General features: G+C 33.6%; 1 protein-coding gene across 4 annotated transcripts in view; it reads left to right on the forward strand.

Annotated features, from left to right (window-relative positions):
• Positions 1-17,487, forward strand: part of COG6 (component of oligomeric golgi complex 6) — a 101,648-nt gene that overhangs the window by 33,110 nt on the left and 51,051 nt on the right. For all 4 annotated transcript variants that reach the window (XM_005585711.5, XM_005585710.5, XM_015439196.4 and 1 more), the window contains exons 9-13: positions 206-334; positions 411-502; positions 2,752-2,816; positions 7,641-7,732; positions 12,737-12,854. In XM_005585711.5, the coding sequence (XP_005585768.4) occupies positions 206-334; positions 411-502; positions 2,752-2,816; positions 7,641-7,732; positions 12,737-12,854 (496 nt within the window). The remainder of the gene's footprint in view (positions 1-205; positions 335-410; positions 503-2,751; positions 2,817-7,640; positions 7,733-12,736; positions 12,855-17,487) is intronic.

Below are 17,487 nucleotides of genomic sequence, written 5' to 3' on the forward strand. Positions count from 1 at the left end.
TTAAAAGTTTTTACTTTTTGACTGAATTTTCAATGCGCCAAAGTTATCTCTTAAATATTTTTTTCTTGTTTGAAAGCAGTGTTGCTTGACCGAATGCCTAAAAGAGCTTTAAGTACTTGCTTGTCTCAGAAATTGCATGAAAATCTGATATAGCCACTAGAGACAAAGAACCCCAACCATTTTTTGTACAACTTGTTTCTTCTAGATATACCTTAGATGAATTTGGAACAGCCAGAAGAAGTACAGTTGTTCGTGGATTTATTGATGCGCTCACAAGAGGGGGCCCCGGAGGTACACCTAGACCAATTGAAATGCACTCTCATGACCCATTGAGGTATAGTAATCAGACAGCAGAAGAGGAGTGGATGTTTTTCCAAAGGAAATCTTCATTAACATTTAGTTTTCATTAGGTATGTGGGAGATATGTTGGCTTGGCTCCATCAAGCTACTGCTTCTGAAAAGGAGCACCTTGAAGCTCTCTTAAAGCATGTAACTACACAAGGTGGGTCCACCGATTATATTGCTAATGCCTACATCCTGAAAATAACCCAAGCGTCTCTGTTTCTACTCTTGTTGCCATCTTCTTCACTTAGATAAACACCTTGATGGTACAATAAGTGTCCTGATTAGTCTTTCTCTTCTCTGGTTTCTCCCTCATTCTGCTAATAGACTTTCTCTTCCATCACCTTTGTCCTGTCACTCAACTGTTCGGTTTTATAGTGAACCCTAATGACCTTTCATATCAAACCTAGACTCCTCTGTGGCACTTTTAAGAAATTTCTGGAATATCTAGCATACATTATCTCAAATCCTCTACATGACGCATTAAAGGTACAAGGTGGTATTATCTTAGTTTTATCTGTGTGTAAACAGGCTGAGTGACTTGTTTAAGGTCTTGAAGCTACTAATTCTTTCATTTCTGCTATCCAGCCTCTTTTTTCATTCTCATGACACTGTTTTAAAATTTTAAAACCAATTATCATATTTGTTAGTATGTTTCTGCATTGCTACAAAGGAATACCTGAAGCTTGGTAATCTATAAAGAGGTTTAACTTGACTCACGGTTCTACAGGCAGTAGAGGAAGCATGATGCCCACATCTGCTTCTGGTGAAGGCCTCAGGAAGCATAGAGTCATGGTGGAAGGTGAAAGGGGAAGAACCAGCATGTCACATGGTGATTGAGGGAGCAAGACAGAGAGATGGGAGGTGCCACACACTTTTAAGCAACACTGACTATTGTGAGGATAGCACCAAGCCATTCATAAGAGATCCACTCCCATAACCCAAACATCTCCCACCAGGCTCCACCTCCAACATTGGGGATTACATTTCAACATGAATTTAGAGGGGACAAACACTCAACTACATCACCATATATACAATGTACTTAAAATTTTTGTCTTGATGTCAAGGAAGAAAAATAACTGTAGTTGAGTGTTGCTGATGTCTTGTTTACAGAATTCCCAATCTTCTTAGTTGTGATTACCTAAGGAGGCCTGTTTTAGAGTTTGAGGGTTTAGTGTATGTATGATTTTAAAATGTTCTATTTTTGATAGGAAGTTAAGAGAGACACTGTGGCTTGGTATCACTTGACTGTTTTACATAGCTCAGCCACACGCCTCTGTGGTTCACATTATCTGCAAGATGAGTCAGTGTTATGGTGGTAATACTAACCTCATAGATTCTAACTCTTCAGTATCAAGATTAGACTCAGCATATGTTAGATTGGCACAAAGTGTGCATTGTTAGGTTCTCTTTCTGTTATTATTCTCATTACCCCATTTAAATAAATGTGTTTCCTTAAAGATGTTTTAGAAAAGTATATATAAGGCAGTGTTAAGGAAGAAAATAGATTGTAGTTAGATGAAGTAGGTTATTCTATAGGAATGACTTCAATCTTCTGGGCCTCAGTTTTTCCATCTGTAAAAATGAAGGTGGTTACAAGCAGTAAATGTCAAATACCCAGTACAGAGCTCGATAAATAGTTGGTGTTCGGAAAATACTAGTTTTTCTGTAAGATTTCAAGGTGTATTTTTCAACTTTATACCCTCAGTGTATGTGCTAAGCAGTACTGCCTGGAACAAGATGTTTGTAAAATAAATGCTAATACATCTTGGCATCACTTCATTCAATGAATACATTTCAGACTTTTTTTTCCTCTGTCTTATAATATTTTTCACAAAGAAATACTCATTTTATTAACTCAAAATCAAATGAATTAAGGCTTTCTAGACGCATATTAGGTATTATCACAATTAGTAATATGTTAACACAATTAGTAATGTCCCAAGAGATATCAAACTTACCAAAATATTGTTATGGTTAATTTTTTTTTTTTTTTGAGACGGAGTCTCACTCTGTCGCCCAGGCTGGAGTACAGTGGCGCGAGCTCGGCTCACTGTGAGCTCTGCCTCCCAGGTTCACACCATTCTCCTGCCTCAGCCTCCCGAGTAGCTGGGACTATAGGCGCCCACCACCACGCCTGGCTACTTTTTTGTATTTGTAGTAGAGACAGGGTTTCACCGTGTTAGCCAGCATGGTCTCGATCTCCTGATCTTGTGATCCACCCAACTCGGCCTCCCAAAGTGCTGGGATTACACGCGTGAGCCACCACGCTGGGCCCTGTTATGGTTATTTTAAAAGTTATTAGTGCCATTAATTATATGTATTATATATTATTTGTTTTTTGAACTTATATGAAGCAAGGTATAATATGGAAACAAATATTAATTATGTAGTAATTAATTTTAGGTATTGAAGAAAATATTCAAGAAGTTGTTGGGCATATCACTGAAGGTGTGTGCAGGCCTCTAAAGGTAAAATATTTTGTTTTTACATATGCTATATGGTACCTGGTTAAATTATTACCTTATTTGTAGGAACTTAAGAAACTGATACCAACTCAAATACAATCTATAATTTTTTCAAATTAGCACACTGATGTAGACTAATAAGAAACATTTTAAAATAATAATTGCCAGTTTTCTCTCTGAGAAAGAAAATTGGTAATATTTGTAGTTTGCATATATTGACCTATCTTTTACAGATTATATTTCCTGTAGTAATTTTTCTTATTTGATTGAGAAAAAAATCTCTTAAATTTAAATAGCAAATCTATGAACTCTTAACAGAGAGATTTACTAAGAATATTTTGTTTACTTGATTGCTTCAAACATAGAAGAGTTTTTGCTTATAGCAATAAATAATGATTAATCCAAGGATAAAATAATATGTATTAGTATTAGCAATACTATTTATAGTACAAGAAACAGAATTTGGAATCAAATTTGAGTTAGAATTCCCATATTGCCACTTAATTGTGTTTACTTATTCTATCTGCTTAACTCTTCTGCGCCTGAATTATGCTCCCGTGGAACCTGTATGTTAAAACATCTATCATCCAGGGTTGTTGTGAGGATGACTGTGTAGATGAAGTACATAGTTTATGACACTAAGTATTTAGCAGATGGTAAATACCTTTGTTTTCCTTTATTAATATTTAGAGAATACTTGGCAATTGTTGGTTTACTTTTCCTTGTAAACCAACTTCCTTGATTGACTTCAATTTCGTACATGGAAATTGAAATCCAGAAGTTTAATTAATTTTTTCAAGAAATGAACTTTAAAATTAATTTATTTTATTTCTAAGTTTTTTTTTTTTTTTGGTATATGTTCCAGGCAAGGAAATCTCAGATGACACACTTTGTGACAATTGATTATATTGACAAATTTAACTGTTACTCTAACTTGATCTCATAGGACGTAACTGTATATTCAGAAAATAAATGGCAAAGTATCTTGAAATTATTTTACTTATTTCTCCCAAATGAAATATTTACTTGTCATAGTTTGATGTAGACATATATAACTCTTATAAATATTGTTTATTTTGTATACTGGCAGTTACTGGAAACATAGAAGAAGAGGAGGAATAAAATGAGATTTATTTTGCTATGCTTTTATACCTTTTTATAACTTCATATAGTTAAACTCCTAGTCACTTTATCAAAGTGACTAGGTAAAAGATAAATTTTACTTTATCTGCCTTACCTTCCCCCCTTCCTTGCTTATGTAATTATGTTTCTTTTTACAGCTGTTCTTTCTTTTTTAAAAAAAATTTAATTTATAATTTTTGTGGCTACATAGTAGGTGTATGCTTTTCCTTTTGTTTTTAAAAAGTAATTGTGTAAATATTATAATTTTAGAATCTAAGGGTTATAATGGACTTTTCAGTTTCCTGTCCTGGTTTGAGTAAGAATTATTATATCAAAAATGTTTAAACTAATACCCACCAGTTAGATAAAGACGTTATATACTGAAGTCTGCCTTTGTTTTAAAATGTACTTAGAAATTCTCATTTCATCTTCCTTAAATGTACATGCTCAGAAAGATCTTTATGACAATTGTAGGACCTTACTGTGATCTGCTGGCAAATTTAAATATAAGATGCCAAAGGGAAAGAAGACACTAGTAAGCAGACAAGTATCTTTTTGTTGTAAAATGAAGAAAAATTCCTTTTCTGAAATGACAGAAACTTGAAATCTTTCCATATGATGATAATATGTATTGCATACTCCAGAGAATATTTAGCAGGTGTTCACAATAGTTACATATCAAATTAGCTTGATAGTGATATATAATCTAGCAATTTCATACTTCCCTTCCTTTTATACTGATAGACAGTGTTACATTATTTTAGGAATTTTTTTTCTGTACTTTATTTGGTGGTTATATTTTCAGTGATATAGTTGTTAGATGAGGAAAAAAATTTTGACTTTTAATATTTCCTTTTGCAATTATAATTCTGAATTTTTCTAGTGATCAATCTGCTTTTATAATCTCACTCATACAAAATTTCTTCTTCCTAATTGATAAGCAACTAAACTTTTTCTAATGACATATGATATTGGATGTTATGGCTACTTTTCTGTCCATTATTCTTCTTTGTAGAAATGGTTTTTTTTTAGAGTAGGAGATTTTGATTTTTAGAAGCATAAAGAAAAGGTTATAGTGGTAATGGGAGATAATCCTTGAGAAACTATATATTTGATTTATTCTACCTTGTTTAATCTTTTCTTTGTCTTAGTAAAGTGAAACATCATAGGTGGTAGATTAAATATTTGTAAATGTATGCATTAAGATAAGATCTGTAAATCTATTGCCAGTTTAAAGAATTGGTGCTCTAAGTTTAAGATTACATATGTTGTGTAGAGGATACTATCCATGGCTCATCAGCATCAACCCTATTACTTTGTACATGTCTTTACTCCAAAAATTGTAGCTAGAAAGATCAGAACTAATATATTAAAATTTTTTTCAAGCCCATGGGTATAAAATCCTTCTTTTATGTGAATGTTTTAGATTGCTGATAGATTACCAGCTATCATTTGAATTTTCTCTTTTAATAAAAACTTTAGGGTAGTGTATGCTACAGACCTTAGATTATGGCGGGTTCTGTGAAGGCAGGCATAATGTAAAAGATCAATGGCATGAAAAATAAAGCTGAATATTGTACACAACATAGTCATTGGGCCCTCAGGTTGAGGTATACATAGGAACAGATGTCCACCCTGAGCAGCTGTCTGTGATACTAAGGTAAAGGAATTTCATCATCATCTTTTTTAGTCCTCCCTTCTTCCTATGTCCCCTTCATGAACACAAACCCACTCTCTTTCTCTTGCTCTCACTTTTTCTCTCTGGCCTTGGAGAGGAGAGCCACTGTTCTTTTAGCTCTTCCCTACCTTCTCTGCTGTCAGGGTGCCTGAAGCCCATTTTGCTACTTTTAATATCTGCCTTTATGGTTGATGCTGCTTCTCACAATGCAGTTAGGATTTATTGAGTGCTTATGATGTGCCAGGATCTGTTCCAACACACTTTATATCTGAGCCATTATTCCCATTGCTGCTTTCCAGCTCTGCTAATGATTTTTCCCTCCACTGTCATCACAGTGATAATTTCCAGCCCAGTTGCTGCTACCACCACTTCTTTGGTCTCTTTGACCTTTTTTTACTTTTTGTTTCTCTTGTCTTTTGTTGTTTCTCCTGTGACTGTTGGGTTTTGCTGAAAATGGTTAGCCTCTCATATAGCCCTCATAAGACAGAGTGTTTCTTTCTGTGTGGCAAACAAAGCATTCTTGGTGTATTATTTGTCAGTCTTCTGATTTTCCAGCCTTTCTCTGTTGTATTTTGTATTGTAGCTGTTGTATTGTTTATTGCCGCTTTCCCTCAAAACCTTTGTATTCGAGAGAGATAGAAATTGTTTTTTTTTCCTTCCTCCCTCCCTTCCCTCTTTTATTTTCCTTTCTTTCTTTCTTTCTTTCTTTCTCTCTCTCCCCTCTTTTCTCTCTTTCTTAAGGGAGTTAGAACTAAGAATATTTTCTTGATGCCTCAAAATTCTGGAAGGCAGGTGGCCATATAGCTGAGATGGTGTTTAAAATCTGCTAGTAAAGAGCTGTTTGCCTACAATTAACATTTTTTTATATTTTTCTGTAATAATTATATTAAAATTAAGAAAATATCACCTTTATTGATATAACATATAAGTCACTGTTAAGGTCTTGGTTTAAAAATAAATTATAATATGGAAAAATATATTTTTTAAATTCAAATGCCATTCATGATCCATGGTATTGTGGTAGTTAGATAGTCTATCACCTATACCAACAGATGAACCAATTTCATAAACATATTAATGTAAATGTAAATTGATTTCTGTAATCTAAGAGGCTTTTGTATGCAGATATAAAATGTCATTTTAGCAAATCATAGTTGTTTTATGACATATGCCAAAATCTAAATACAGAGAAAGTTCAACTTTTAAAAGCATTTATTAAACATCTGTTGTGTGTATACTGTTCTACCAGACGCTACAGAGATGTAAAATAGGCAGAAGAAGACATAATGTCTATACTGTATTTGTATTTAGAAACTAGTTAGGAAAGCAAGAAGATATAATGTAAGCAATAGCTTAAGGGCAGATACAATATTTAAGTAAGCATTTATCAGTGTAGTTTAGATTATATTCATTAATAAGAGAAAAGAACAGTGAAGGATGAAATTTAATTAGAAAAGATTCATATTTGCTAAATCTTGATGCAGATCAAGTTAATCTTGAACTAGATCTGATTTTGCTCTGGTAATCTTATAATTTGGCAAATATGTTGGTGCTAATTCAAGATTTGTCTACTTTTCTATTCTTTGATTAATAGACAAACTTGATATAATAATTTATAGACTGGAATTTTTTTTCTTGAATATTTGGCAATAAAGCAGTATGTTTTCATTGATAATCTGTTTTATGGATGTAGCAGTTGCCTTTACAATTTAGTATTGAACCAGATTCCATTATATACTGGTGATAAATCTCAAATGATCTCAATGTATTGATATTTCTGGTAACAACTGGCTTGAACCAAATTCTGCAAATAATGGGTCAGCTTTTTTGTAGAGTGTATCTATATTAAAATGTTTGTTACTTTACCATCTTGTATGACTTACTACTCAGAAATTATTTAGGAGGCATTTTGTGATCTCTGCAATAATAAAAGTTTGTCTTTGCTATTCTATTCATACCGTATGTTATTAATGAAAAAAAGTTATACTTTTAAGAAATGTTTACTTTCTTCTCATGTATTTTAATAGGTTCGAATTGAGCAAGTAATAGTTGCTGAACCTGGGGCAGTTTTATTATATAAAATTTCTAATCTCCTCAAATTTTATCACCATACAATCAGGTAAGTGGAATGGCAAAATGTGTTTGCCAAATCCAATGTGCTGTTTCTTTCAGTTAGAGCACAGTATAAGATTTTTTTTTTATATTGTGTATGGTAATTATACACTAAGTATAGACTAAGCATAACTAGTAGAACCTCCACATCATGTAAATCATTATATGCATATTATACATGCTGTGCCTTAAGGTCTATTATTTCCTTTCTCCTTTTTTCTCCAAGCTTAACTATACACACACACACACACACACACACACACACCCCTTATATAACAATATGAGTCTATAACGTAAGTCTTTATTGAGTCTTCCTGCATTAGTAAAAGACATCCAAGGCAACTAACGCAACTATACCATATACTCACAATAGAGCATAGTGAATTAAATGTTCTATTCTGGATGTAAATAACCTAAATTCTTCAGCATTTAGTTTACTATAAGTGATAAAATAGAACCATAGCTTTATCTTCGCTACATACCAGCAACTTTATCTGATTAGGAACCACTCGTCTTATAAAAAATGTAATCTTTGACTCCAAAATATGCATTCATTTTTGCTTTACATTTGTCTGTTGGTGGTATACCCTTGAGTTTTATTATAACTGTCACTGTAAGACTGTTACATGTGTAGTTATGTTACAACAATGTCTTTCCAAGCCATATTTTTGATAGTTTTTGTATTTTTCCATTAAATAATTATTTAAAAATTACTTGGCTGGGCGCGGTGGCTCAAGCCTGTAATCCCAGCACTTTGGGAGGCCGAGACGGGCGGATCACGAGGTCAGGAGGTCGAGACCAGCCTGGCTAACATGGTGAAACCCCGTCTCTACTAAAAAAATACAAAAAACTAGCCGGGCGAGGTGGCAGGCGCCTGTAGTCCCAGCTACTCGGGAGGCTGAGACAGGAGAATGGCGTAAACCTGGGAGGCGGAGCTTGCAGTGAGCTGAGATCTGGCCATTGCACTCCAGTTTGGTCGACAAAGCCAGACTCCGTCTCAAAAAAAAAAAAAAAAAAAAATTACTTGTTATACAGTATGCCAGTATCAGGAATAGTAGGCCAACTGTTAAAAATCTAAGAAGAATATAACTAACATTACCAGGAAAGGTTGAAGGAGCACTAGTTTACAGAGTACCAAAAAACTGTGGTAAGGTTATCACCTACCCCTTAGTGACAGACAGTAGCCACCCAGAACTTAACAAACAGCTAAGAAGGGGATTTTACATCTTACTAGTAGATTTTCAAACAAAACTAACAAGCTGTAGTCTACAAAACTGATCAGAGATAGGATTTGGATTAGTCCCTTAATATTTTAGATATAAACTTATTGTCATCTTTCCCGTAATTCAAAAGCAATGAATTAGTTTCAGTTGTAATATTATAGCATCCTATAATAAGAGAATAATAAATACTTAGAAAACACAAGGACAGCTGAAAGCTGGACATAGCAAGTGCTGTGTTATAAAAAGATGCTGGTAAAATAATTTTTAAAATTGTTTATTTAATAATGTCCATAATGGGACTAAATGAAATTTATTATTTAAAGATATTGATATGTTAGTTTCTAATGCAGAAAATGTTAGAAAAAAATAATTCAGATTCTGAAGATGATAATAGGTTTTTTAGGCTCTGATAATTGTAATTTTTCTGTCTTTGAAGATGATATTGAAGATGACAAAATCTTTTTTTGATTGACTTTTTGCATGTACTTTTTCTACTTGTTCACACATTTCCTCATTCAATTAAAAAGTTGACTGTATACTTGCCATTCTTCTAGGTAATAAGGAAACAGTAATTAACAAAACAGAATTTAAACTTACATTCTAGTAGGGGAGACAAGCAAGTATAAAATAATAATTTTTGGTAGTTATAAGGGTACTGAAGATGAAGCAGGAGAAAGGAAATAGAAAGTATAGGGAGTGACCATATATGACTAGATATATGTGTGTGTGACTATTTTTGAGGCCATTCAGTAGAGGTGGTATTTGAATACAGATGTGAATAATATGAAGGAGTTGGGCATGAAAAGATCTTGGGGAAGAATGTCCAGGACAAAAATACACTCTGGTACTGAAGCTAGGAAAAGCTTGCATTTTGGAGGACTAGAAAGAAGACCAGGAATTGGAGTATAGTGAATTGGAAGGAGTAGGGGGGGATGAAATAAGAAAGGTAGAGAGAGGCCAGCTCGTATAGGATTTTGAAGGCCATAGTGGTTATTTAGATTTCATACTGAGTGAATAAGATTGGGAAAAATGTGAGGGTTTTGAGTGACTTGAGCAGGTTCGTGTTACAAGGTTACTCTGAATACTCTGTGAATCATGTAGTGTAGTGAGACAAAAGGGAAAATAAGGAAGATATTTAGAAAGCAGTTTGTGGTCCTGAGAAGAGATGATGATGAGTTTAGACTAGGGTGACAGTAGTTGATTTCGGAGATAATTTATGTCACAGCCAATAGGACATGTATACATACTAGATAGCGTGAGGTGTGAGGAGTCAAGGATGAATAAGGCTTTTGGTTTGAACAGCTGGGTGAATGGTTTTGTTTGCTGAGATGGGGAATGCTGGAAAGGAACTGGTGGATGGGAGTGGTGGGTAATGAAGAATTCCGTTCAGTTTTGGCCTTGTCAGATTTGATGTATCTGTGAACATAGAGTAGGAGATTTTGAGTGAGCAAATAATACAGAGAGAAATCAGGGCTGAAGCTATAAATGTCTTAGTTTTCAGAAAATAGATGACATTTGATGCCATGGGAGTAGGTAAGGTCACTTGAGAAATGAGTATAGATAAAGAATGGGGCTAAAGACTGAGTCCTGGGAAGCTCCAATATTTTGAGGTCAAGAAGAGGAGAAACCACAAAACTGGCAAGGAATAGCAGTGAAGTTGGGAAAAAAACAAGACGCATGCAAGATCTCAAAAAATTCACCTCTTATACATTAAAACTCCCAACAAAAGGAAGATATAGAATCCAAAAAACAGGGACTCGAGCATGCTTGGATTATATATCTTTTCCTTTAAAGCTTTTCTCCCTGGAATTAATAAACACTTTGATTTTGTACTTTACTTTCCTATGCCCTTATCACTATTTTGGATCCAAGGTATTTAAGAGAACTCAACACTTCATTGTCTCACCATATAGTCCACCAGGTAATCGGCCTCTCTCCTGCCCCTGTCTGATACCCTTCTTGGAGCCCTCATTCCCCGCCAGTCTAGATGTGTTGCCCTTTAGGCCTACTGCAAGCTGCTTGGCTGTCACACTGGGGTTTGTCTTCTTCACTAGCCTGTTCATTGGCTTGTTTCGGGTATCCCTGATTCTCTGGTCAGCTCTGAATAGTATTTACATGAGTGTAATGATGTAAACATTGAATAGTCATTTACCAGAACTCTGTGCCCGTGGCTCTATTAGGAAACCTGGGGAAGGTGAAGTTTGAGTGTGTTGTGGTGGAGGAGAACTGTATAAGAGAGTTTAACTCTCATCTTCTACATCAGGGAATTTGTAGATAATACCTAAAACTGAAAAATCAAGTAATAGTATAAGCATGTTGGATAGAAATATGGAATGAAATGTCAGAAGAAACGTCTACAATTATCTGGACCAGTTACTGGAACATAGTGAGTGCTCAATAAACATTAGTAAATTCTAGATCTGAGTAACTGCAAAGTACAGCTGATAACTACAAATTTAAAAAAAAAATGTAAATATATGTTGAGCTCTCTCTAAATTTTTCATTAAATTGCTTCTATTTGTTTTCATTTAATTTGCTTCCTCTGTTGCTTGATGTACACTTTTGTTCAGAGAAATACTTGTTTTTATTGCATGTGCAGGCGTGTGTGGGAATTCCATCCAGTTTATTTTAGTATTTGGTTTACAATATTTTTAACTGAAATACTTGTTGTTTCTTTAAAATATAAGTATTATGGCTATTGGTTTAGCAATTTGCTAGTATTTTGCTGTTTGCTCTATATATGTATTTTACTAATAATTTGCTTTTTTTCATGAACTATGTGAGAATTTATCTAATTTATTTTGGTTTCAGAATTGTACTGAAATATTACATTTGCAGAGATTAATATTTGCTTTTATAATATATCGTATGTGGTTTGATTTATCAGTAAATTTGCTGTGTTTTAGCTTACTGTTTGGTAGTATTTAATGCCATTATATTCATCTTTAGCAATCTAAAATGTTTTAGGCATGGAAGATGTTGTGATACCTTTAGAAATTATAATTCCCTACTGGATTACAGCATATTTTCATATCCTTAAGAAGCTTTTCCCCTAGAAAGTTGTTAAAATCATTTTTAGTGTGTGAATTAGGAGAAAAAAATTGGGAATTATTTTATATACGTACTTGTCTTAGATCTTGGCAAAAATGGGAAACCTCCTTGAATGGGTCTAAGAAATATCCTTATACAATAGCAAATTGAGGATTATGGAACGTACTAATGTAATTAGTTATTTCAAAATATTATCATACTTTTCAGACTTATCAGACTTTTCAGTTAGTCTAAATATACTGCTCTGTAGGCAGCTGTATAAAAATTGAGAAACTCTAATTTATAGGTGTGTTATTGATATAATAGTATGACAGTTTTAATTAAAAGAATAACTCAGTATTTATGCAATTTAAATATTTTATCAATAGAGCTGTTGATTCAATACTCTTCTTAAAATTTAACTGTCTTAGATAATCGAGACATATATTTACTCTAATAGAGGAAAAATAGAGATAGGGTTTTGTATATTACAAATATTTGTTCTGACCCACAGTTTTGCTAAAAGAGATTGTGAAATATTGAAAACATAGTAGTTTGTTTTTATTTTTTCGTCACCTAACTCAAAAGAAAAACAAAAATCCTGATTTTTAAAATATGAAACTAGAGTATTTGTAATTCACAGGTTATATTTTACATAAAAACTTTTATTTAAATCTAGGTCTTTTTAAAGCATTCTACTCAAAGAACTGTTTTGTTTCAGTTTCTGTTTTGCAACCTGAAATGTCCTTTGCTTTTAGTGGCATTGTTGGAAATAGTGCAACTACATTGTTGACTACCATTGAAGAAATGCATTTGCTAAGCAAAAAAATATTCTTCAATAGCTTGAGTCTTCATGCAAGTAAATTAATGGACAAGGTATGTTTGAAAAATGTAATTATTAAATTATGTGAATGTGAATCTTTCACATTAAAGATGTTTTAATGATTTTATTATTGATTTGTAACTTTTCCCATTACATTCTGTGTTCCTTTGAGTTCTTCCTGTCACCAACAACTTTCATTTTGAGATGACTGATTGTACCTAAGTTTATAGTCTTCATTCCAGAAACAGTATAACATCAAGTTATAATTAGAGATAGCGTCTCAGGCTCCAATTTTACTACCATTTTTTCTGTCACAGAAGTTGTATAATTAAAGCAAATTTACTATATTTAGCCGGGGGCTAAGATGACATATAGATTGGAAAACCAGAACTCTTACAAAATGTTTTTTCCAAACAGCTTGTATTTCTACCCCTGATGTTACAGTTTTGCCCTTATGAAATTTATGCTCCTCTGAGTTATATAATTATTTATGAAAACAAACAAAAAAACACATCCCACAAAAAAACAAATAAACAACAAAAACCTGAACAAGGTCTGTAAGATCTAATATCTTAAATTGAGCAGGGTATTTTGGTAGGACCTTAAGGAATATATTTACAATGATCAAATTCTTCTTTATTTTTGTTTCATTATTGAGGACATGAGTTTTTCAAGGATGTGTCACAATCACCATGCTGGCTTTTTAATTGTACTACTCTATCTAATAGGCTAGCTATATTAGGCCCGGGTTTTGTAATATGGTATAAAATAGTCAGTAGCAATTTAGTTCAGAATACCTGGTCAATCTTTACTTTCCTAAGTTCAATCTTCACTTTCCTAAGTCTACTTCCTGACCCACATGCATGACTCAGATTCATTTGGAAAAGCAACATGAATTTGTGGAGCTGGAATGTCTACCTTAATTTTTCTTGCCTTGTGTATTTCTGTTTGCATCACCAGTTTACTAACAATCATTTCTGGTTATATTTGTTTTTATGGTTCTTATTTAGACAGAACTCTTCTAAAATAATTTATACATGATACCCAAACATTAAACATGAACAAATATGTGCCAGATGTTGAGAGTACAAGGATGAACACTCAAGGTCTGTTGACCTCCTTAAGGTTGCTTCTCCTTTAGTGGAAAATGACCAAATAAGTCTAGTTATTATAGAATCCTATGATTTATGAAAGACATGTGCCTAGGGTATATGCTAGCACCCAAGGAGGAGTATATTTAGCAAACTCTATGTACTCTTCTACAGAGAGGAAGCTTTCCACAGAGAGACGTAAGACAGTTGAACTTTGAAGGACAGGTAGGCTTTAGATAGGTGAAGAAAGGAGTGGATGGGGTCATCTTAAATAGAAGTAACAAATAGAATATGCTAGAACATGATTATGAGTTACCTATAAACACATTTTTCATTTATTAAGAAATACCACTAGTAAAGTGATGTGTTTTATATATGTAAGTGGGGAGGCTGGGTTGGAGATAGGAAAATTAAAGGAGTATTGCAGTTGTTTTTATTCACACATGATCTAAGGGAAAGACTCTGGGAATAGGCAAGAGGGGACAGATTCTTGAAGGGTGAAGATAAAATCTTCAAAACTTGATGACTGACTGAATGTGGGTAAGTGAGAGGGAGCCATCTAGAATAATTCCTAGGCTAACCACAAATATCTAGAATGCAGAAAGAGAGAACAATTTGGGAGATAAAGATGGTATCGTCTAAGTTAGATAAGTTGAGTTTGAGGTGCCTATGAGACATCCCTCTGGAACTGGTCTTATCTAAAGGGGAGCGATACATTTGGGTTTAGAGAGTTTCACATATAAGAGATAGTTGAATTCATGGGTTTGGGTGAAGTCACTAGGAAGAATTTTTTTTGTAAGAGTGGAGCTACCAGGACACAGTCTTGGGAAATGCTGACATTTAAGAGAAGGAAAAAAGTCAACAGTATGATGCTAAGAGAGGATGGCCAGAGAGGCAGGACAAAAATTAGGATAAGGTTTTATCAGAAAAGCTAAGAGAAGAGAGTTTCTAGAAGGAGGGCATGGTTAATAATGACAGATGCTTTTAAAGAGTTCTAGTAGGAGGCTTGTTATCTTTGGCAATATATATGTGATAGGTGACCTGACTAGACAATTTTAGTCCTGTGGTGGAGATAGGAGCCAGATTGCAGTATGTAGAAAAGCTCATGGGTAAGCATATTTCCAGCTTTACCAATTGGAAAACATACGGGCCTTAAGACTGAAAATAGATGCATTAGGCATTTGTATTAAGAAATTTGAAACAGAACAATAAAATAAAGATAAATAGAAAGGATGGAATTAAATTTCTGTGACAAATTAGAAAACAAAAGCAGAATTATTTGTTGAAAAGATAAACAAAATTGACAAACTTCTAACAAGTTTAATCAAGAAAAAAAGAAAATTAAAAGTTTTTAGAAATTAGAGACAATCCACAGATGAGAATTAAAACTTAGAGAGTACACATATGCAGTTTTATGCTAATCATCTGAAAATCTGAATAGGGTGAATGCTTTTCAAGGTGACATAAATTGGTAAAATGTGAGCCAAAAGGAAGTGGAAAGTGTGAATATACCTAAGGAAGGAAGAAAAGTTATTAAAGAACGTGTTGCCAGGCCTCGTTCAGATTATATAGAGGACTTCATTCATACTTAGGAGGAACAGATAATTCTTCAGAACACGAAAAAATATGAAAAGCTTCTCAGTTTGTTTTAGGTAGTATAACACTGACATAAAACCTTTTAAAGATAGTCAGTAGTGAAAACCATGTATTAGTCACCTTTTAAGTTTTAAAACTTCAAAATTCAGCATTTATATATTAAAACCAAGAATGATTTATTACATAAATATAAGAATGTTTCAGTGTTAGGAAATATACTAAATGAGTATATAAAATAAATTTTATATTCTCATATTTGATCACATTGTTTAGGGAAAATCTTAGTAAGTCATTGAAGAATACTTCCTTAACCATATAAAGAGAGATAAAACTAACAGCCAACATCATAATTAATATTGACACACTCGTGATTCTTCTATTTAAGTGAAGAACAAGAATGCTTGCCAATACTTTTAAATAATAACCATGGCAGAAAGACCAGATAAAGAAATGAATTGTAAATATTTTAAAGGAGGAGATGTTAGATTATTTATGGATGTTATGATAGTCTATTTTGAGGACCTAGGAGAATCAACTAAAAAGTTGTACACCAGAAAATGAATTCTAGTGAAGTCATTGGTGAAAAGATCAATATGCAAATGTAATTAATTTTCTTATATGCCAGCTCATGAGGTGCTCAATAAATACTGGTAACATGAATGGTTCAGTTCATTTTCTGCTGGCCTATATTCCATCACTATCTTGCCATTAGCTTTAAATCTCTTGCACCCTTGCCATTTCACCACATTCACTTTGCAAAACCACCTTGAATTCAAGTTTTCAATATTTCCTGAGTGCTGCTAAAGGAAATTGCATCATACAGACAGGAGTCACTAAAAATTGTCTCCAGCATCAGGAAGGCCCTCCAGGAGGTCCAGCAAATACTGATTGTCCTTTGGCAGCCACTCACATTTACCATACTTACTTTCACCCATTTCCTCAAATCTACTATCTTACCTCCTACTGAAAAAGTGCCAACCCTTGCTAAAACTGGATAATGGACATTAAAAAATATATATTTGCCTACACGATGAGCAAAAGTGACATTTTGTTATTTTTCTCATTTGGATTTCTGAGATTCTAGTGAGAATACGCATTTTAAGATAATGTGTTTTGGCTGTTTATGAATTGCTTGTTCAAGTCCTTTGCCATTTTCCTGTTGGGTTGTCTTGTTTGTTTCTGATAGTCTTTATGCCTTAAGAATATTAACTCCATCATATATATTACAGACATTTTCTCCACATTATCATCTGCCTTTAAAATTTGCCTGTAGTATTTTCTGAAACATCAACTTTTAATTTTTTTATAGTTCGATATAACTTTTTTTTATATAGTTTTTTTCCCTTGGGAGCATTCCATGCTTGAAAGTATTCCCACAAGAGAAAACATTTAGAATTTAATATGTAATAAAGTTAGCATCTATTAGTGGGGAAGTGATAGATTGTTTAATATATTTATTTAGATATATTTTCTTAGGTGTTTCTATGTTTTCACTTTATTTATTTATTTTTTAAGCAACAGGGTCTTACTCTTGTTGCCCAGGATCATAGCTCACTGTAGCCTCGAACTCCTGGGCTCAAGCCATCCTTCTACCTCAGCCTTCCAAGTAGCTGGGACTACAGGTGCATGCCACCATGTCCAGCTAATTTGATTTTTCTTTTTTTTTTTTTTTTTGTAGAGACATGGTCTCACTATGTTGCCCAGGCTTGTCTCCAACTACTGGCCTCAGGTGATCCTCCTGCCTCAGCCTCCCAAAGTGCAGGAATTACAGACATGAGCCACCACACCTGGCCCTGGCCCTGGTTTCACTTTTGCAACAAATTTTTAATCTACTGAAGTTTATTATTGTTCAGACTGAAAAGTTAAGATCTTATTCTTTCCCAAGTGGTTATCCATTTATTTTGTTTTATTACCCTAATAGTAAATTTCTGTATATTTTATTAGTCATGTAAAAGTTAAAATGAAAGTTGCAACAAAACAGGAAAATACACAGTTGACC

This window comes from Macaca fascicularis, chromosome 17 (genome assembly GCF_037993035.2).
Source record: "Macaca fascicularis isolate 582-1 chromosome 17, T2T-MFA8v1.1".
NCBI classification, from domain to species: Eukaryota; Metazoa; Chordata; class Mammalia; order Primates; family Cercopithecidae; genus Macaca; species Macaca fascicularis.